This window comes from Apium graveolens, chromosome 6 (assembly GCF_009905375.1).
Source record: "Apium graveolens cultivar Ventura chromosome 6, ASM990537v1, whole genome shotgun sequence".
Lineage (NCBI taxonomy): Eukaryota > Viridiplantae > Streptophyta > Magnoliopsida > Apiales > Apiaceae > Apium > Apium graveolens.
The window spans coordinates 66,532,832-66,554,461 of record NC_133652.1 but is presented as its reverse complement, the minus strand read 5'-3'; the positions used below and the strand labels follow the sequence as shown (position 1 = coordinate 66,554,461).

At 34.2% G+C, this 21,630-nt stretch overlaps 1 protein-coding gene across 4 annotated transcripts; it reads left to right on the top strand.

Moving 5' to 3' along the window:
- Nucleotides 1–300: 300 nt before the first annotated feature.
- Nucleotides 301–4,308, top strand: LOC141663711 (nuclear transcription factor Y subunit A-3-like). Of its 4 annotated transcripts, none has more exons than XM_074469507.1 (6): nucleotides 302–587; nucleotides 1,697–2,136; nucleotides 2,596–2,660; nucleotides 2,761–2,829; nucleotides 3,258–3,428; nucleotides 3,534–4,308. In XM_074469507.1, exons 2-6 carry the CDS (start codon nucleotides 1,818–1,820, stop codon nucleotides 3,912–3,914), a joined length of 1,005 nt encoding a protein of 334 aa, XP_074325608.1. In that variant the 5' UTR covers nucleotides 302–587; nucleotides 1,697–1,817; the 3' UTR covers nucleotides 3,915–4,308. The 4 variants fall into 4 exon arrangements, with proteins under 4 accessions (XP_074325610.1, XP_074325608.1, XP_074325609.1 ...); XM_074469508.1 differs by having other exon boundaries at nucleotides 1,692–2,136; XM_074469509.1 differs by lacking the exon at nucleotides 2,761–2,829 and having other exon boundaries at nucleotides 301–587.
- Nucleotides 4,309–21,630: the final 17,322 nt, after the last annotated feature.

The following is a 21,630-nucleotide window of genomic DNA, read 5'->3' as shown; positions in this document are numbered from 1 at the left end:
TCATGATTATCATGACTTCCACGTATGGAACTATTTCAGCTCTCTCTTTTCTCTACACAAGTTTTAAAACTATTTCCATTCCAAAACCGAGGGATTTTAGAATACAAATCTTGATAATTCTTTCAAAAAGATGTTACAGCTTGATTGATACTCGGTATTTTATAAAATATCTTAACTTGGAGTGGAACCAATGATACTTACGGTTACTAACTTTAATTAGAAAAAGAAAATACACTACAAGACAAAAGCATTATTAAAATATTTAAAATACTATGACAACAAAGCACAAAGACAAATTAATTAATTTAATATTGAAGGTGGTAGTGGTGATGAGATAATTGTAGGTAGTCAGCAGTGTTATTAATGGAGGAAGTAGATAGGAGGAGTTGAAGGGCAAGTTGCAGTTGTTTAAGGAGTTGGACTTAGCAGCAAAACCAAGATGGTTTTCAAATTTTACTAGTACTAATAATCAAATTATATGTTGGTACCTGTATTGTATGCATATATTATATACAGAGCAGAGTTGATTTTAAGAGGTTTGAGGAAAGGAGACATGCCCAAGTCCACCCCAGCATATCTCTGTTAAGGTCCTTCTTCCCCTGCTTTTCTCATGCATATGTATCATCTCATGTACGTGATCTTTATATGTGTGATGTGTTATATTGTATGTTTTTGCTATGTATGTGTGTTTATGCTTCTTGATTCTTGTATAGGTTATCTCTGTGGTCTCTTAACATATACTAAAATTTATGATTATGGGGTTTGCTGTGTATGGCCTTTTCAAATCAGATGCTCTGGTTAAAGGAGATCTAACAGAGTACTTCTATACAGTATTTTGATTTGAGTAACTGTAGAGACTTGTTTTTATTCTCAGTTCTATACAGTAGTTGGGAGGTGTGGCAAAATGCTTCTCCTACCCCCTATATGTTTTTCTTTTTTTCATCATTTTTTTAAACTTTGCATTTATATATCTGGTAAATATTAGGATATTATTGTTTGATCTTCTGTGATGTTGTGACTTGTGAGATTCAATTCCTGTCGATTCTGCAAAAGTTTACTATGTATTTGTTGGCACTAATCGGAGAAAGGACTTAAAGTTTATGACAATTTGCAACAAAAAAGCTTGTGTTTGAGTTCATCGCCAAATATTAGATAGGTTTTGTTATAGCTTACAACAGGAGAATGATAATCTTCATGCTGAAATAGTCGACCATATTTTTGTTGTATGTTTGTTCCTCAAGGCCCAAGGGTGAAGTATTTTTTGACTCAAGTAACAGTTGATTATATATATTCTACTTAGATAATATGTCGCCCGGGCTCAGGTATGGAGTTTTGGACATGGCATTTATATAAGTTAGAAGTTTACGAACATGCAAAGTCCCTGAATGTGTTGCTTGTGGTTGATATTAGATAGTTCACATAGGATTAACTATCGAACATTCTGATTACTGAGGACAACATATGTTCATTATTTTCTGCCTGAAGAGTGTGTTGCATTCACTGCACCATCTTTAGGTATTTCGTTTAATAGGTATAATTATGGATAACTTGTTCTGAAATACTTTTCTATTTCTGTAATTTTAGAAGAAAAAACAATACAAGAGAACATTATATAATTTGGAGTTTGAAGACAACTCACTGCAAACACTGTCTATTATCCTTTAATTTGATTTTTTTGTTTATCATACTAGTGCAGCAACCCTGTGTCATTGAGGTGTTTGCTCAAGTTGAACTTTAGAGTGTACTACTACATAATTTCGGGTTCTAGAAAGTTTTGGAATTTAGCACCTTCGTGGGATCAGACCGATTTAACAAAAATGTATGATTTGCTGAATAAAGAGTCTGTTTTAAGTACTGCCCATTCAGTGACCCCGTGTTTAATTGGATCCTCACGCCCATGGACATTTACTGAATCACATGTTCATCATTCATATGCTGAACAATCATGTCTATTGAAAAGTTTAAGTTTGAAGATGGCAACTCCATCGCCATACTCTCAGAGTTCTAAGCAACTGGGCTTCCATTTCCAAGAGAGGGACATGTCCCCAACTCAGTCGTTTGGTCAGTCATACCCTGAGGTGGTTAGTGCTGGGAAAAGCAGCCCTAATGTGCAGAAGATGCTCTCCACAAAGTTCAGTTAAGAACTTAGTTCTCCATCATCCATTTTATAACTTGTTACTAGTAGCTGTCTAATACAGTTCTGCTGGAAATCAGCTGTGGATGTCTAGTATCTCTTTTACTTCAACACTGAGTGCTGTGTTTAGAAGCTTAAGTGCTTGTTTAGGGTGACTATTAAGCATATCAGCAACATAGGCTTGTTCATGTGATATATAAAATGAAAAGAATGTGGAGAGCAAAAGCAGTTAGAAGGGAAATTATCTAAAAACTTGTAGATATGGACAATATACATTAAAGCAGGCTTCCTTGCGATATGAGGATATGATTGTAGATCATTTGCAGCAGATTCGTTATAATTCAAGAGGTGTGAAAAAAACTGCATAATGGATATCATTTATCTTAACAAGATACATCGTAACAATTTCTAATTAGTTCTATCAGGTAATTTTTATTTATCTTATTTATCTTGGTATTTAGGTTCCAAGGAATCCCATAAAAAGCTTGAAGAGGCATCATATCTAGTTGATTTCCAACAGCAATTTGTAAGCCTCGTGTAACATCTAAATTTTAGCTTGTATAATATGTTGTCTATATGGGGCTAATTTTACAATGATGATGCTATTTACTGCTCGTTTATATCAGTTTGGTGTTCCACTTTCCTATCCTGATCCATACTGTCCTGGATTACTTGCTAATGACCCACAATCAATGGTGAGTTTTCCGATTTTGCAAAAAAAAAAAACTGTTATTGCCTACCTAACTTGTGGCTGTTTATGCTACTTTTGCTCCACCCCTACAATTTCCTGTGCTTATACCATATTAGCTGATTGACTGATAGGTGCATTTTATGTGGTATTTACAACATTTCATTTATATTCTGTTGTAGTTTAATTTTTTGCATACATTTATAAAAATCCTATATGTGGTAAAGGTCCTTGCTTTCACTTTCCCAAGGTTTTTGTCCTCTGAGAGGTTCTTGGTTATCCCTTCTTAGTCAAATAGACTTGAGCTGTTAAGGAAAGAAAAGAGACTTGAGCTACTAATCTCAGCAATTCGAGTTTCTAATATTTCAGATATAAATTTTCAGCATTCTAAAAATATTTTTCTGTACTAAGAAATAAGAATTAATATCTTCCCAGATATATCATCCCCACGCGATGGCTGTAGCTTCTACTAGAGTGCCACTTCCTCTTGATTTTTCTCAAGATGAACCTATATATGTAAATGCAAAACAGTACAGTGCAATTCTAAGGCGGAGAGAGTACCGTGCCAAGCTTGAGGCTCAAAAGAAAGTCATAAAAAACCGAAAGGTGAGTTTATAGGTGCATCTGACCTTGCTTTTGTCTCAATGCATCAGGTCAAGCTTTGCGAGCAATAAATTTTTCCTTTACTAACCTTGTTCTTAAATTGTCCAGCCATATCTCCACGAATCCAGGCATCTTCATGCACTGAAGAGGGCTAGAGGATCCGGGGGCCGTTTCCTCAACAAGAAGAAGCTCGAAGATTCCAAACACAGCACCATTCACACTGAGGAAGATTTCTCAGAATCAACTGAACGCCAAATGTGCAGAACAACATTGGAATCTGAGCTTCATCTTACCACTCAAAATTACCGGAAAAAACCTTTGTCTGCAAACTGGAGCGCTGACAACTTGACCATTTCAGACGATGGCAGCAATTTCCTGCAGCAAGAACTAAGGTTCTCTACTTACCCTTCTCATATCAACAAGTCTCACAAAGGAGGTGAGGTGGATCTTTGTGGTGGAAACCACCACTTTCTCACTGTCTTCCGTTAAGGGTATACAATGACCAGTAGTTTTGAATTTGGTGATTCATAAGATTGCTGGTCTAAAGGGAAGTCATCCTTGGCTAAGTTCATTTCATCGAATAATTAGCGTTCTTGCTGATTAAACAGACAAGAAAAGTTTAAACCTTTCGAGATATTCTTAAGGTACATTATGTTATTTGCCTTTAAAATACTATCTGTATATTTGATCAACTCGGATTCTTGATGTGCCCTAGCCTTTAAAATTAAAACAGGTTTAGGTGAAAGTTCTGCAGTTCTGCTGTATCCTTAAAACATTTGTGTTAAGTTCCTGATCATTTTCTAGTAGTGTAACAGACAGTAGTGCAAAAAGTATCTGGTGTTATGTACATTCATTTTCTCTTGTAGGCTTGTCTTGTTTCTCACTGTCTGGAGATATCATCTGTTTCAAAATTGTCAAGTCAATTTCTTGCTTATCAAAAAGAGTTAATATCTTGCTTAGCAAAAATGTGTGAAGCCAATCTGTAAGATATTGTAATTGATATCTTGCTTAAAAATAAATTAAAATTAATTGAGCTGTATAATCTCGTTGTGTAATTTTAAAAAAAAAACAATTCACTCGCAGGAATCATGAATGGCTCTCAAGTCTCTCAACACTAACTGATTCTGGTTTACTTCATGTTGCAAGAGAAATTATATTAAAAAAAATAATTGAAGTCCTATTTGGTCTGTTTTATTTTATTTTATCTACAAAAGACATCATGATTTAATTGTAGAAAAAAAGAAAAACAATTTTAAAAAAAATAACAAAAATAACCATTCCGAAAAAATGATCAATTTTAACCGATTGAATACTCCACTCTCAGTTGAGTATCCCAATTTATATAAAATATACTCCACTGACAGTCTCATACCAACAATTGGGTATGTTATCGGTTAAAATTGGCGAACTTTTCAGAAATTGGCCATTTTCGTTAATTTTATATAAAAATAGACTAAAATTATCATTCATCTACGAGTTTCAGAATAATAGGGGCATAAGAATTAATAGTATATCTTAAAGTTTACACTATTATATTAGTTTTAAATTCTCTAAAAACTGGAGGAGGATTTCTTAATCAACTGCAATCGAATTTTCGGATAATTCAGTTTACTAAATTGTAATTGAGGCAGAAGTTGGGACTTCGAAGCAGAGGTGATCTCAGCTGAATTGAAGTGCGCTTGAGTTTATGTGAGAACGAGAAAGTAGAAAGATGCTATTAGTATTTATTATTATTTTTTTATTTTGCAAATTGATAACTATTTTTTTAATGTGATAACGGTAAATAAATACATTAAATTGTGTACATATTTAAGTTATACGAGTTAAATGGACAATTAAATTATGTCAAAACATTACATTAAACTACAAATCATATTCTGTCTAACGCCTCATTTGTTAATAAAGAAATGAAAACTGAATGAGTTTTCACCGGACCAATCACTTGTTCAGGTCATTTGGGTTAAGAAAATTGGGTTGGACGAGTGACATTTATCTGGACGACACCAAAAAACAGCTGGACGAGTCCTGCTAAAATTCTTTGCTGAATCATTTTGTAATCTATCTTCCGCATATATCCATCGACTATTCTTGTAAATTCATCCGTTGTTCACACAATTTTTTTGGTTATCTTTCAAAATTGACTATTTTATCTCAACTATATTCTACCTGTATTTATATATACATATATATATATATATATATTGTAATATCCTATAATTTTTGAATTAGCTTAATAATTATATAAAAAAAGTATTAAAATTAGAAAATGACTAGGATTTAAAATTGAATTAGACTAATGAGCCTAAAATTTGGATCGTATTTCAATATGGATAACTTGTAAATTAAGATATATGATTTTGTATCGTTATAAATACACCATATTTATATTCCTAGTTTTTATTTATAAAATTCGTAGGGCCTTTGTTCATAAAAATTAGCAGTCTTGTAAAATTTGTAGAAAATTCATCGTAAGTCAGAATTCGTTGATTCTGTACTTCTCGGAAAGTTTTTTTCGATCTCTAGAACTTTTGTGTTTAGTATTTTCCAAGAAAATATCGTTTAGAGAGTCAAAAAGGGTAATTTCATATCTGATCAGGTTTAGAGGTAAGTTTTTGATCAATCTTTCCAGTGTTTTAAAAATTGTATATTATGTGTTTATATTTGATTATTAAAACTTGGTCTAAATGATGATATAGTTGATAGTATTATGTGATATAGAATATGTATTGATGTATTATGTGATGTCTAAACGATAATTTGAGATCTCTGATTTATGCCATGGTTAGTGAAAATATCGAATAAAAACTAAGGGTCAGAGTCACCGGATTGTAGTGACAGTTTTTATGAAATTTTGAGACTGTTATCCCCGGGTTGTAGTGATCGTGGCATGGCTTATGAATTTTGAATTATTGTTGTTTATGTGACATGTGTATCGTATGTATCGAATAAGAATAAGAATAAGAATGTGTATTACAAGTGTTTGTTTCGTATATTGTATATCGTATCGTATTTTGTTATATGTGTTACTTGGCCTACTAGTTGGATCGATTGTTTTCTTACTAGGCTATATAGCTCATTACTTACAATTTCAGGTTTCGTCTAAGAATTGGACTTGGATAGCATTAGAATTCGAGGACCTTAGGATTAGAGTAGATTGACTTTTGGACTTGCGCTTTTAGCTGCGCTTTTGTAGTAATCAACTCTGTAATAGAATTCTGAATTAGTAAATTGTATTTTGTATTAGTTTTGATTTAGAGTTAATGGTCCGGAAGTGCGGGTTATTACATCTATCGACCTCCTTTGTATTTTTGTTTGCTGGTTGTGCATTATATAATATATTGCCCTCTTCGTCCCACCCAATTGTTACCGTTTATGAGAGAGTCTCACACGCATTTTAAGATGAATATAAAGTATAGTTCATACATTTTAAAAAAAATATTTTTCTGAATAAAAATTAAATATAATTATTTTTTCAGAAAAAAATTAAAATAAATTATAAAATTATACTTTATATTCATTTTTAAATGTGTATCGGACAGTCTCTCACAGTCGTTAACGATTGGGTGGGGTATAGTTCATACATTTTAAACAAAATCTTTTTCTGAATACAAATTAAATTTAATTAATTTTTCAGAAAAGAATTTAAAATAAATTATAAAATTGTACTTTATATTCATCTTTAAATGTGTATTAGACAGTTTCTCACAAACGTTAACGATTGGGTGTGACAGAGGAAGTATAGTTTTTTTATAAATTTTGGTTACATTTTGTGTGTATGTATATGACTTGCGTTATAATTTATATTACTAAAATTATAGTACTTGTTAAAATAACATATATTAGCACTAATTCGTAAGTTATACATATTTTAATTTTACTTAATATTTTGAAGTACCCGATATTGTATAATATTAAACACCTATTATTAAAATATTTAACCCGTTTAAACCAACTCAGCCCAACCTAATCCGACATATAATGGGTAGGGTTTAGTTAGAAATATATATATATATTTACGGGTTGGGTTAAAAATTTTCAAACAAATTTAATTGAGTTGGGTTGCAAAAGTTTCTATAACTCGGCCAATCCCGCTAAACCGACAAATTTTCATAACTGTATTTAAAGAAGAATTATTTGGGATCATTCAGGAGATAAATAGATTTTTTTTATCAAACAATATTAATCATTCAGCAGGGTATAATAGTAAATTACTACCATTCAGATATTTATTAAAAAAATTAACAATCAACACAAATCATTCAGATATTCAAAATAATTGTTCGTTCAGATTGTCCTGAAATTTTACCGAATCAGAAAGTAAGATTCAGATTTAACAAATGGGGCCTAAATATATATTCATCTGAACCAACACATTCTTACTAATGACTTTCCTAACTATTATAAGAGCAACTCCAAAGGCCTCTCTACTCCCCTCTTAAGTCATATTTTGATAAAAATAACACAAAAAACAGCTCCAACACTCTTCTAAACCCTCCATATAAATTTAAGATCTTCAAAAATTTTCTCTTTATTGAGGAACATGTAAGGCCTCCTAAAAAAATTGATACTTGGATATATTATTATATCCCTCTAGTATGTTTCCATCATTTCCTCCCATTTGATGTATCAGACTTGTCTACAGTGTACATAACTATTTTAAAATTAAATAGAGAGAAGTTGAGGAGGATTATTGGACTTGAGTCATGTTAAATGACTAAAAAAATTATATTATAATAATTTATTTAGAAATTTGTCAAGTAACTCTCAGAGTTGCTCTAAGAAACTAAGTTATCTCAAGATGAGATCGAACACTGATATGTTTCCCATCATATAGCCAAAAAAATGCTATATTTCCCATCTTGGTTATAGACCGAAACTGTTATGTACAACTAAATTTAATTTTTGAGCAAGTAATTTTTGTTATCCTCTGATGGCTATGATTGTGGGTTTTGATTTTGGTTCGTAGGATTGTGTTCTTCTATTTTAGTTGTCTTGTTATGTTTACCTTACTCTTTCCTTTCTTTTTTCCTTTTATTACTCCCTACTAGCCAGTTGTCCCCTATATTAGTAGCTAGGTGATTGTTCTGGGCTAGTGGGATATGTGGAGGGTAGGGAAGGGGGATAACGGGACATGTGGAATGCAAGGGGAGGATGAAGAATGACATGAGGTCTGGGTGAATGACACGTGTAAATGAAAGGGATAGAGGATAAGATCGCGACGAAGCTAACGGTATCCGTAGGCTATGCTTACGGAGGCTGGTCCTAAGGCTTTCGAGGGCATGATGGTGCCCTCGGGGGTGTAAACCCTTCGGCTTCTTATTCATTTAAAGGCAGCCCTATTGCAAATGAAAGAGGTCGTAGGGGTATACTGATCCGTAGGCGTGTAGCAATATGGCATCAGTTGCCCCCACAAGTGTGGCTTTCTTTAGGAAGCGATCAAATTTGAAAAGGAATTATTATGATGGTTTAAATGAATTTTCTTTTTTCAAAATAGGAAAGAAAGGGATCACGAAAACAGGTGTATAACTGCTTTTAGGGGCGTGAGGAGGCAGTGACGTATCTCATAGGTAGACAGTAAAAAATCACGGGATTTGAGGGAAAATGGGTTTCACACGCCCGTTTTTTCACCTTTGTGGGCCCCATAAATCATTTGTTTTTAAAGTTTTGACGGTTCATTTCCTTGGAAAACGTGGGAAGTTACTAAATTTTTAAATATTTACTCCTTTATTTCTTATTCCACTCTTACTATTTAATTCTTGGACATCTTTGAACTAGGGAAAACAAGAGAAGGGAGACAAATACAAGGGGCTAATTTTGTTTGTCAAGTCGCCATTCTCAGACAGGTATTGCTTTAATCTTATCATAATCGGTTTTATGTGTTGATCTTTCTTTTTAATTTGTGAGTAGAATGATGTATATGTGGGATTGTTGTAAAAGACCTGCCTGTACTTTAACGAGACCAAGACATTTTGTCAACCTTAAGTAAGTTGTATTGTTATCTTAATTTATATTTTGTACTTGTAACATTTAAAGTCTGTAAAAATGTAAAGGAGCAGACTGGAGTCTTTTTCCTAAAACAGTATCACGCCTAAGGATTCTATCTGGAAGAAGATCAAGAAGATCATGCCTCAGAAGAATTTTGAATAAGCTTGGAGTTAAATAAATCTGTTTGGATAAAAATATTCTAAGTCAGGATCTCTACAAGTCACAGATTTAGTGTTATAGAGAAGTCATTCGAGAACTCCAAATGACTTATCGAGAAGTCAGGAAAGCTACAAGAGAACTCAGTGAGATATCGACAAGTCAAGAAGACATGAAGGCTGAAGATATCGACAAGTCAAGAAGACATGAAGGCTGGAGATATCGACAAGTCATTTCTTCACTAGAGAACTCAGAGTTATCAACAAGTCTATATTCATTAGAGAACTCTGAGTTATTAATAAGCCAAAGTCCACTAGAGAACTCAGATATATCAATAAGTTAAAATTCACTAGAGAACTCTAAGTTGTCGACAATACAAAGTGAAGACATGATGCTGAGAGATCTCGATAAGCTAAAGTTTCATTTGAAAACTCAGAGAACTCTATAAGTCAAATTAACTAGAGCATTAGAGATCTCGATAAGTCATTATACTTATCGAGATGTCAAGATCTCTATATGCCTAATTGGAGATCTCGAGTAAAATTCTCAAATTACAGAATCACAAACCAGTTCAATATTCAAGATTAACAATCAACAAACAATCCAAACAGCTGGATTGACAAGTCTACAAAAAGCAGCTTGAAGAATGTGCAAGATCAATGGTAAAGATTAACTAACAAAGGAAGATCAAAACGAACACGGGGTGCCAAGATATGCTAAGCCAGAAATGGAAGATCTACTTTTCTATAAATAAAAATGACAAGTGACAGTTTAGAAAAGCTAATAGCATGTCTTATTGTACACTGTATAAACCATCAGTTAACTAAGTTATAAAGTTAACACTGTTCCTTAAGTCAAAGGTAACAACTTAGGTCAAATTTCTTGTAACGCTTTCAAGAAGAAGCTAAGCTCTTTATCAACAAAGAGCCTAGAAATTTTGTAGCAAAACAGTCTTAATTTTTAATATAAAATTAAGTGAGTTTTGAAGATTTGTGTTCTTTATTTTCTGCAAGCTTAATTCCTACATGAAAACATTTTACTACAAGATTTAATTTACTTTGTTCAACCACAAAAATTCAAGAAAAGCCCAAAAACAGTAAAACACATTCATCCCCCCCCGTGTGTGTTATTCATTTCCTAACAAGTGGTATCAGAGCAAAATCTGAAACAAATAGATTCAAGATCTTGGAAGAATGAATACACAGAAAATTAGTAGCATCAAAATTCCTACCTTTGACAAAGCTAACTACACTCTTTGGAAAAAGAAATTGATGTTGTTTATCAGGATGGTCAATCCCCTATACATTCAGATCCTCAAGAATGGGCCCTTCATTCCTATGGTTAATGTTGAGGAATCTACAGACGGAGACATGGTTATCCCAGCTCATTTTGCTCCAAAAGATCCTTTGGAGTATACTGACCCTGAAAAGGAGAAAGTTTCCCTGGATAGTAGCTTGCAATTAATATTGATTGAGTCACTTGACAATGTGATGTACAACAACATTGTCAACTGTGACACTGCCAAGAAAATATGGGAAAAGATTGAGATACTCTGTGAAGGAACTGAAGAAGTTAGGTCAAACCAAAGAAGGATACTGATTTCACAGTATAAGGGTTTTATGGCAAAGCCAAAGGAAAGTATTAATGATGTGTTTGAAAGGTTTAACAAGCTAATAAATAATTTGCAGCTTCATGACAAATATTATGAAGCTGAAGAAGTGAACCTGAAGTTCTTTCTTACTCTCCCTGATCATTTGGAACATAAAATCTCAGCAATCAGTGAAGGAAGAGACTTAAGTAGGATAACACTGGAAGTTCTATATGGAATTCTCAAAATATATGAACTTGAAATGATTCAGAGAAAATCATTGAGATCTGGCCAAGGACATGTTGTAGATGGATCAAGTGCTTTAATTGTCAATGAAATCCAAACATTGACTGATGAGTCAAGATCTCAAATTCCAGTTGCCTCAACAAGTGAGCAAAGAACAAATGATTCACAGGAACAAGTCATTTTGGAATTGGAAAAAGATGAGTTCTACACTCTTGAAGATGGATGAGCTAGATCAATCAATGGCCTATTTGGCTAGAAAATTCTCTAATATTAGAGTAAAGAAGCCAAGATACTTCAGGAGTAAAGGACAGTCTTTCAATAAAGACAACAACTGGAAAGAAAAAGGGAAGTACAATTCTGATAGTAAGAATGGCTACAAAACTGGATATGTTGACATATCTAATATAAGGTGCTTCAATTGTGATGAACTAGGCCACTTTGCTACAGAATACAGGAAACTCAAGAAGGAAAAGAAAGACAAAGCTTATCTTGAACTGGAAGCAAAGTATGAAACTCTTCTGAAAAAGCAGCAAAACAAAGCTTACATTGCAGAGGGAAAGAGTTGGGATGATTCAGATAATGCTGAAGATGAGGAAGTTGGAAACTATGCTCTAATGGATTTGGAGCAAGGTGAATCATCATCATCAAAAGCACATACACCAACTCTTACCACTATTGATTTAAATATGAATCAATATAAGGAAACTGTTGAAAAGATGAGCACAGAAATGTTTCACATTTACACAAGCATGGTTGCTGCTAATGAAGAAGTTAGCAGATTAACAAAGATAAATGAGAAGCTTGAAAGTGAGAAGCAAGAAACTGAATTGTTGTTGGTGGAGCTTGAAGCTTTAAAACAAGAAAATGCATATCTAAAGAACAAGCTCAAGTGTGCAAATGAAATTGAAGCAGTGCTAAGGGATAAGCTGGAAAAGAATGAAGTGAAGATGAAATCTTTCAGAAATGCATCTGAACTGGTCGGACAGTACCATGAGAAGAATAAGCCGTGTACAAACATTGCTATAGGCCTTGACTATGATTCCATGAATGACAAAAAGAAGATTGTAGGTGACAAAGGGAAATCAAAGAAAACTGAGAATGCTCCAACCTTTTTGAAAGAGGTTAATGCACCTATATTCAAAGCATGTGAAGTCAACTTCAGTGAAAAAGAATTGATTATCAAGCAAGAATTGTTGATGAGGATAAAGAGAAGAAAACTGAAGAATCAGTTTAGTCTTCCAATACTAAAAAGAAGCTTATGAACAAACAAAGTCCCAAGACTCCTGTTAAAGAAACTAAAACTGGAGGTGCAAGAAAGAAAAAGAAAAACTCCTGTTAAAGAAACTAAAACTGGAGATGCAAGAAAGAAAAAGAAAAATAGAAATAGAAAAATAGGGATAAACAAAAGCAACAATTTTGCTTATGTTGCAGATACTCCAAGAAAGAAATGTGAAAAATGTGGCTCTGTGAATCACCTAACTCACCTTTGTAAAAAGGTAGATAGCAAGCCAACTGAAGGAGCTTGCAAATACAATGAAGCAAATGCAAATGATATTTACTCATTCTGAGAGAAGTTTGACTGCATCCCTTGCAATTTGAAAGTGATGAAGAGCTGCTACAAACTAAGGGCAGACCTTAAAAAAACAAGAATTGGATCTACAACAGAATGGGAAAAAGCTTAACAGTCAGTGAACTCTATTTTATCTGAAACTACTCATTCTACTTCTGCTAAATCAGTTAACAAAAAGAATTTACCCAACACTGCTTGGGTTGCTAAACACACTTAGAACTCATTGTGTGCGGGGCAAAGTGAAGAAAGTCATATGGATTATTGACAGTGGATGTTCCAGATATATGACAGGTGATAAGGCCCTGCTATCACAGTTTGAGAAGAAAGCTGCCCCATTGGTGACCTTTGAAGACAACAGCAAAGGATTCACAATGTGATATGGTAAGATTGTTTCTGAAAATGTTGTCATTAATGATGTAGCATTGGTAGATGGTCTTGAAGTGAATCTTCTTAGTGTTAGCCAATTTGCACACAAAGGATTTGAAGTTTTATTTAATAAAGAAGAATGCACTTTTATCAGCAAGAAAACTGGTGAAGTTGCTTTGAAAGGAGCAAGGAAATGAAGCTTGTTTGTTGCAGATTTTGATTCAACAAATAAGGATGGTGAGTGTTGCTTCTACACCAAGGCATCAGAAGAACAAAGCATGCTCTGGCATAAAAAGTTGTCTCACTTAAATATCAAGGCAATTAACACCTTGGTCTAAAAGGAGTTGGTAAGAGACATGCCTAAACTGGAGTTTGCTCAAGTTGAAGTTTATGAAGCTTGTCAGAGAGGAAAAATGAAAAGATCAAGTCACAAGTCAAAAAATGTGAACTCTATAAGTACCCCTTTGGAACTAATTCATATGGACTTGTTTGGGCCAGTAAATGTCTTATCAATTTCAAGGAACAAATATGCACTTGTGATGGTGGATGATTTCTCAAGATACACTTGGGTAGAGTTTATGTACTCTGAAGATGAAACTCCACATATCATAATTGAGCACATCAAGAAGATAAAAAAACAGGCTAAAGATTACAATTGTGTAAAAAGATTGAGAAGTGACAGTGGAACATAATTCAGAAATGTAACATTGAGTGAATTCTGCAAAGGCAAAGGCATTGTTCAAGAATTCTTAGCTGCTAGAACACCTCAATCATGTCTAAAAGAAAGCCTACTGAAAAGCATCTTTATGTGTTTGGAAGCAAGTATTACCGTTTGAAAGACAACTCTGAATATGTGGGAAAATTTGACTCAAAGGTTTTTGAAGCAATTTATCTGGGATATTCACTAGAAAGAACAGTTTACAAAGTTTATGTTATTAATCAAAAAGAAGATTATGGAGAGCACAGATGTGACTTTCGATGATGACAAGTATCCAGGCTTGGAATGCCTTGATGATAATAAAGCTGAAGCCTTTTTTGTAAACCTCAACATTGATAGTGATTCTGATGGGGAAGTTTTAATCCAATCCAAAAAAATCACCTTTGATGGTTGTAAAGAGGGTTTTCAGATATTTGAAGGGAACTCCAAACTTGGGATTATGGTATCCCAAAGGAACTGATTTTGAAGCTGTTGGTTACACAGATGCAGATTTTGCTGGATGCAGGGTTTACAGGAAGAGTACTAGTGAAAGTTGTCAATTTCTTGGACAAAGACTTGTATCCTGGTATAGCAAGAAATAATAGTCTATATCAACTTCTACATCTGAGGGTGAATACATAGCTGCAGGAAGTTGTTGTGCTCAAGTGCTTTGGATTAGAAATCAGCTAATGAACTATAGCCTAGTGTTACACAAAATTCCTATTATGTGTAACAATACTAGTGCTATATCTATAGTGGCTAATCCAGTTAATCATTCTAGAACAAAGTACATTGATGTAAAGTACCATTTTATTAGAGAACATGTTACAAATGGTACCACTGAGCTCACTTCTGTTCCAACAGAAAAACAAATAGCTGACATTTTTACTAAACCTTTGGATGAAGCAACTTTTACTAGACTTGTAAGTGAAATTGGATTGCTTAATTCTTCATCCTAAGGCAAAAACTCAGCTAATGTTTTGCAGTAAATTAATTTCCAGTAAATCATAATTAATTTAATTTAATTGGAAATTAACTGAAATATGAACTATAAATATTTCAGGAATCTCTGCATATTTATTGTTTTTCAAAAATTCAAAATTCAACTTGGAATTTTTCAAATTTTAAGTAAACTGCTCAGTTGTTAATTTACATTCTTAATATGTAAAATTAACACAAGGCAGAGTTACAAAAACCAAAAGTATACAGAAAACTGAGTTCTCGATAAGTCAAAATTGACTTCTCGACAAGTCATTTTAGGACTTCTCGAGTGACTCCTCGATAGGCCAACTTACTGACTTCTCGAGTGACTTCTCGATAGGCTTAAACATGACTTATCGATAAGTCCTTGTAGAGTTCTCTAGTAGTGTTTATTCACAGAGTTCTCTACAAGTACAATTCTTGACTTATCAATAACTCAGAACTGAGATAATTTAAATTAATAAATTATTTTGATAAAATACTCTTGGAAAATTTATTCTAATTTTATTTTGAATTTATTCAAATAAAAGTTGAAATTAATTCAATCCACTTTTTGGACAAACTGGGTATTTATTTGACATCTCGATAAGTCAATTTTGAGTTCTTTAAAAGAGTAATTTATAATGGCTTCTCGATATGTACTTCATTTCTTAAAATGACTTCTCGATAGACAAACTCCAAACGTCTATTTTTTGAGTTCTCGACAAGTCATTTACTTTTACTATAAATACCCAGACTTCTCGATACATACACTTACTTACAACTTTCGAGATCTAAAATGACCTAGCTTTCAATCCAAAATTGATTTCTCTCTCATTTTTCCTTCTTTCTCACAAATCTCTTTGACCCACTAAACTTCATACTCATATCAATGGCAGTGAACAATCTTGTACCCTTTCTCCCCAAGGAAACCAACTTTCTTGCATTTTTAGATGCAAATCAAGCACCTTAAGTTTTTCAGTGCTTTGTTAAGTTCCTTTCCAAGACCTACTTTGTAGGTTCTCTAATTGCTTATCCTGTGCTGTATTTAGATGTGCTAGCTGATTTCTGGAACACAGCAACAACCATGACAGTTGCGCATGAGAATCAAGCTGCAGCTATAGTGATAAACTGCACAATTAAAGGGCAATGAGTGGAGATTCTTGAGGATGATGTCAACAAGGCTTTGGGCATTCCCACTGAAAATCTGGTGGAGGCTCCAACTCAGGATGAGTTGCATGAGTTCATGGACTTCATAAACTATTCTGAGAGGATTAAATTGGCCAGCATGAATAGGAAGTATCTGAGAAGGGAATGGTCATTCCTATTTGACTCTGTGATAAGGGCATTTACTTGTAGAAAGTCAGAATTTGACAACATATCCAGTGTTGTCCAGAAACTGGTCTACTCGATGGCACACAACAAACAGATAAATGTAGGAGACTACATATTGGAGGAGCTGAGCACCAGGTTGACTATGCCATTGGAATCAAGAGGTAAGGAGATCTTTCTGCCTAGATTTATTATGTCAGCATTAAATTATAAGGTGAATGCCATACACATGCTAGAAGGTATGAATAGAACACTAATTGACAATTGTAAGCAAGTATCCAAAATTCTATTTGGATCACTTCTTACTAAGAATAAGATTCCAGTAAGTCTTAAGTTAACACCTTTCATGATTGAAAAAATTAAGGCTTATCCTTATTATATGCCAGACATGAGAAGTATTGGTAATCAATCTAGCTCAGCTATGATCCCTGAACCTCTGGAAGTACAAACACAGGAACACCCACGGGGATCTTCCCAAACTATAATCATTTCTTCAAAACCTTTGAAAGCTAGGCAACCAACCACCTCATCTTCTCAAAAGGATGAGGTGAGTAAAAGAAGATAAAGGGGATAAACCTAACTGCAATAACTGAGAGTGGTGAGGAGATAGCTGAAAAAGAATCACCTCTGGTCAAAAGATCCAAAAGAAGTAAACAACCTGAGCTGACCACTCTAGCCACCTTTGTATCCTCCCAACATGATGCAGTTGTAAAAACAACCAGTAGTGAGCATGCACAGCCAGCACGAGAAGTAATTCAAGTGTATGGTAGGAGAAACAAGGAAGGCACACACTGTGAGGACACATCTCTTGAAGCCCTCTCATTCATTCAGGGGGAGCTGCCAACACTCACAACTGAGCACCAAATTCTTATGACTCAAATTTCTTCTATTCCAGTTCCACTAGAATCCACTTCTCAATTGCAACAAAAATCAAGTGAATTAGCTCAAGAAGCTTTGCTCACCACCAAGATACTCCATTTAGATGATAAGAGGCTACATATTGGGGTAGACGTTGATGACACCATCACAAATATGGGGGGTTCATCAGTTTCTACTGAAGACCCCATGGATACTTCTAATGCACCTTCATGTGTAAAACAGTCTTCACAGACTGAAAGGTTTGAAGGTAGTACTCCTGAGGGGGAGCTATCTAAATCCTCTCCAATTCAATTGGAGGTTCCTCATGTAGGGACAACTCCCCTCACAGCCCTAGCAGATATTTCCTTCGCAGTTGAAGCTAGGAGTACAATTGTCCATGATCCTGTCTTAGGGGAGGCAAGTATAGTACATTCAAGTGCCAGTGTGTAGCAAGACACACAAGGGTTTGATGCTAGTGTACATGACAGTAACCCAATTAAATCCCCTCCAATTCAATTGGAGGTTCCCACTACAAGTGAAGAACAACATATTGTCAAAACCACATAGCAATCTGTGAGTCCAACTGTGACCCCAGTCACAGGTGTTTCTGATGAACCATCCACCTCATAACCTCAACAACTGTTATTACCTAACAATACAACAAGAATTACAGAAGGGGGGGTTGAATGTAATTCTGGTTACTTTTTGAGATTTATGAAAAATGGTTCTAACTCAATTTATATCTAATTGTTTGATTTGTAAAGTGCGGAATACGGAGTTAAGTAAATCAAACATAAAGTAATAAAAGCTCAGGTCTTTAAAACTTTCTGGTGGATTTGAATGTATCCACTAGAAATATATATATATATATATATATATATATATATCAAGAGAACCATGTGAGGCTTGAATAGCTCACAGCTGCTTTACTAGTGAATAAACAAAACTACAGAGAAATTCTACAGAATACAACTTACAAATGTTTCTCTGCTAAAATGTGTTTTGCTTAGTTAATTTGTTCTACTAGCTACACTGTAATAACCCCAATTTTTGGAAATTTTTGAAACCCTTATGAATAGTGTTTTTGCTAAATGAGAAAACTTTTCATGCCACACTATATAGGGGTTCTGTTATGGATATTCTGAGATTTTATTAGTACTCTATATGGTATATAAGTGTATGTAAAGATCGTCAGAATCCAATTCCGAACACTTTGATTTTTCCCGAAAATCTACCAGATACATAAAGAATTGAGTATAAGGTAACAGAATAAAAAGGATTTAAATTCAAGGATTATAAGAGAGGATCATGAAAGGAATATAATGTATTGAGAAAGGTTAAAGAAACCTAAGTAATAAGATCCCGGGTATGATCCCTCAAACGATAAACGAAAACGAAAGTTAAGCGAACCGTATAACAGATCAGCGGTCATTAGGCAAACAATTAGGAAGTTAATCAAAGGGATTAGAGAGGATGATGTCACCCAACCAATGAGAAGAGGACAAAGAGGGAAAGATGACATCATAGCATGACATAAGCATGACATGGGAATGAAGGAGATGTGGTTGAAGTAGAACCACACAAAGTCCAAGGTTAATAATGTAATTAACCAAAACAAAACAAAAACAACCAACCAAAACAAATCAAAGCAAAACACAAAATCATTTCTTTCATTCAACAAGAGCTTGCTCTCGGCTTTTTGCCAATTTCAAAGGGAAAATTTTCAAAATCCAAGATCCAAGCTTCCTAAATTGGTAAGATAATTCCCTAGTGTTCCTTATGCATAGATATTGCTATATTATGAGTTTAATCATCCCATTAATTCTCTATCTTCTCCAATAAATCAATGAAGAAGACAATGAATAGTGATTTCAAAGATTTTAACTTGATTTTCTTGTTTTTCCTTTAAGATCCAAGCATCCCTAAGACTTCTCAAGGCTTCCTAAGGCCTCCTAGCTACTCCCACCACTTCAAGGAAGGTATATCATCTCCAAACCCTAGCTTTACTTTGTTAAATAGGATGATTCTAGTTGTTATGGTGATATAGTAGCTTAATGCTTGTTGGTTTAGAATTTGGGTTGGAGTGGTAGTGAAATGGATGGTGAATCTTGTTGTTTTGGTTAAAAGAACTTAAGTATAGTTAAATTCAAGCTTAAGCATAAGTATAAATGTTAATATTGAATTGATTGGGGCTGTTAGGATGTGGTATGGATGGAGTTTGGATTGGGATGTGATTGTGGCTTGATTATGGGTGAATTGGAAGGGTACAAAATTGGGAAATCGCATAAACATAGCCGTCGTAATGTCCGATTTACTTTAGACTGCTTTTGTTCATAACATTAGGACCCGAGAACCCCCTGCTAGATGTTGACCATTTCCATGTTTAGATAGCTCATGTTACGAGCTTCATTTTGATATGTAGTTCGTTTGATTCCGATGTACGGTTTAGGAGAAACGACCATTTTAAGTAACGGCATTTCGCGACTGAACCATTACCCCTCGCCTTACTTTGAAACCTTGGTTAAGGACCTTAAAGGGTTAATTAGTGTATGAAACAATTATTTTAAGTGTGTTAGGCAGTTGGTAAGACACTCGCGAAGGAATTGCCTTAAAACTCGTAATGGTTAAATTATTAAAAATGGTGGAGCCGAGGGTACTCGAGTGACTTAAGAGAATCAGTAAGCGCAAAGCAAGCGTTGGAGTCTAAGTTGGTTAAAGTATAGATTTACAAGTGACTTTGGTTTAATTCCAACTTACTTGTTGTTTATAGGTTACCAGACTCGTCCCGAGCCATTTGTAACCCCCAGTCGCTCATGCAAGTTTTCTATCCGTTATACTGTTGTTGTGATATATACACTTGTATATGCATTATCTTGTAATAGATGCATGACGGTTATATTAGCAAATTCTTGTGATATATTGTAGCATGTGATATGGTACATATGCATGCCTGTTTCATATTCTTGCCATATATATCTGTTGGTTCAGTTGATAATACCTATGCTAGAGAATAGCGGTAAATTGCATATACCCTTAGTATAGGGACCCAAAGGTGAAAACATTTTCTAAAACCGGGAGTCGAGGATCCCGAGTAGATTTTATATATATATATATATTTATATATATATATATGGTTATAGTTTTCAAAACTATTAATCGAATAAGGTTTATTCGATAATTTTATTATATCATTGAATATTATTTCGAATATTCATCTGAGGACTTATGACTCCTTTATTTTATTATTGAATATTATTTCGAATATTCATCCGAGGACTTATGACTCCTTTATTTTATTATTGAATATTATTTCGAATATTCATCCGAGGACTTATGACTCCTTTATTTTATTATTGAATATTATTTCGAATATTCATCTGAGGACTTATGACTCCTTTATTTTATTATTGAATATTATTTCGAATATTCATTCGAGGGCTTATGACTCACCTTAATTTATTTATTGAATATTATTTGAATATTCATTTGAGGATCTATGACTCCGATTATTTGCTGAGATATATTCTTTATTTTATTAAAGAATAATGTTTCGATAATCAAACTTATTTTCGATTATTCAAATAAAGATAGTACTTTTGTATAAGTATATCTTTGATTATTTAATTTTCATTCAAGTAAGAGTTTTAAACTTCTACTTCAATTATTTTTATAAAGATTATTCTTTATGGGAATATTATTTAAATAATAATATTCAGATATTTTCTAATATATCGGGACTGATTTATTTTACTAAATCAACATCACTCCGAACATTCTTAAAAATGTTTCGCGAGCCTTCAAAATGATTTTTAAAAGTTAGAGCAGATCCCAAAACTCATTTTATATTTAAGATCCTCCTTTCGAAGGGGATTTAAATACTCGCTCAAAACCTGAGGGATCCGGCTCTGTGGTGTGTTTTATATTCGCAACAAGGTTGCTGTTTTGATAAATGAATTGATTACTTACCCAACACTTGGGAAGTAAAATTCTTGGAACAAGTTAATCCATTAATAGGCATCGCCTGGGAAATATCGGTGAGTTTTCCTTTCCAACTAGATACGACTTCTTGGTGGAGCCGTATCAACAAGTTTCTACTTGGGGAAAGGGGGAACGAGCTTTACGTTTCAGAGTCATGGATTTCATCTGAACTAGGAGTGGCGTAAGTGGTCGAGTGGCGCCGGCCCAGCCTTATTATATTGGCCCAAATGGCCTGGAAGTTCCGCTAAGGCGGTCCATTCCTTAGGAGTTCAGTGTTCGGTTGACAAGTAAATCCGACAGGTTCTCCTCTACATGTAGAAAATGGTGGGGTTGCACTACTATGACTGATCATCGTAAGTGGTCTTCCTGGCGCGGCAAACTCCCGTAATGAGTTCATCATCCAATTGGATATTTCTGCAACACTACCCAGAGCACTTCGATAGAAAGGCTACGGTTGGGCGATTGTTGA

Bases quoted from the DNA above. Each gene is read 5' to 3' on its own strand.
- LOC141663711 (XM_074469507.1), top strand. From the start codon at position 1,818: ATGTATGATTTGCTGAATAAAGAGTCTGTTTTAAGTACTGCCCATTCA. The intron at 2,661-2,760 runs GTAAGCCTCGTG...CGTTTATATCAG, and splicing joins TTGATTTCCAACAGCAATTT to TTTGGTGTTCCACTTTCCTA. The intron at 3,429-3,533 runs GTGAGTTTATAG...TAAATTGTCCAG, and splicing joins AAGTCATAAAAAACCGAAAG to CCATATCTCCACGAATCCAG.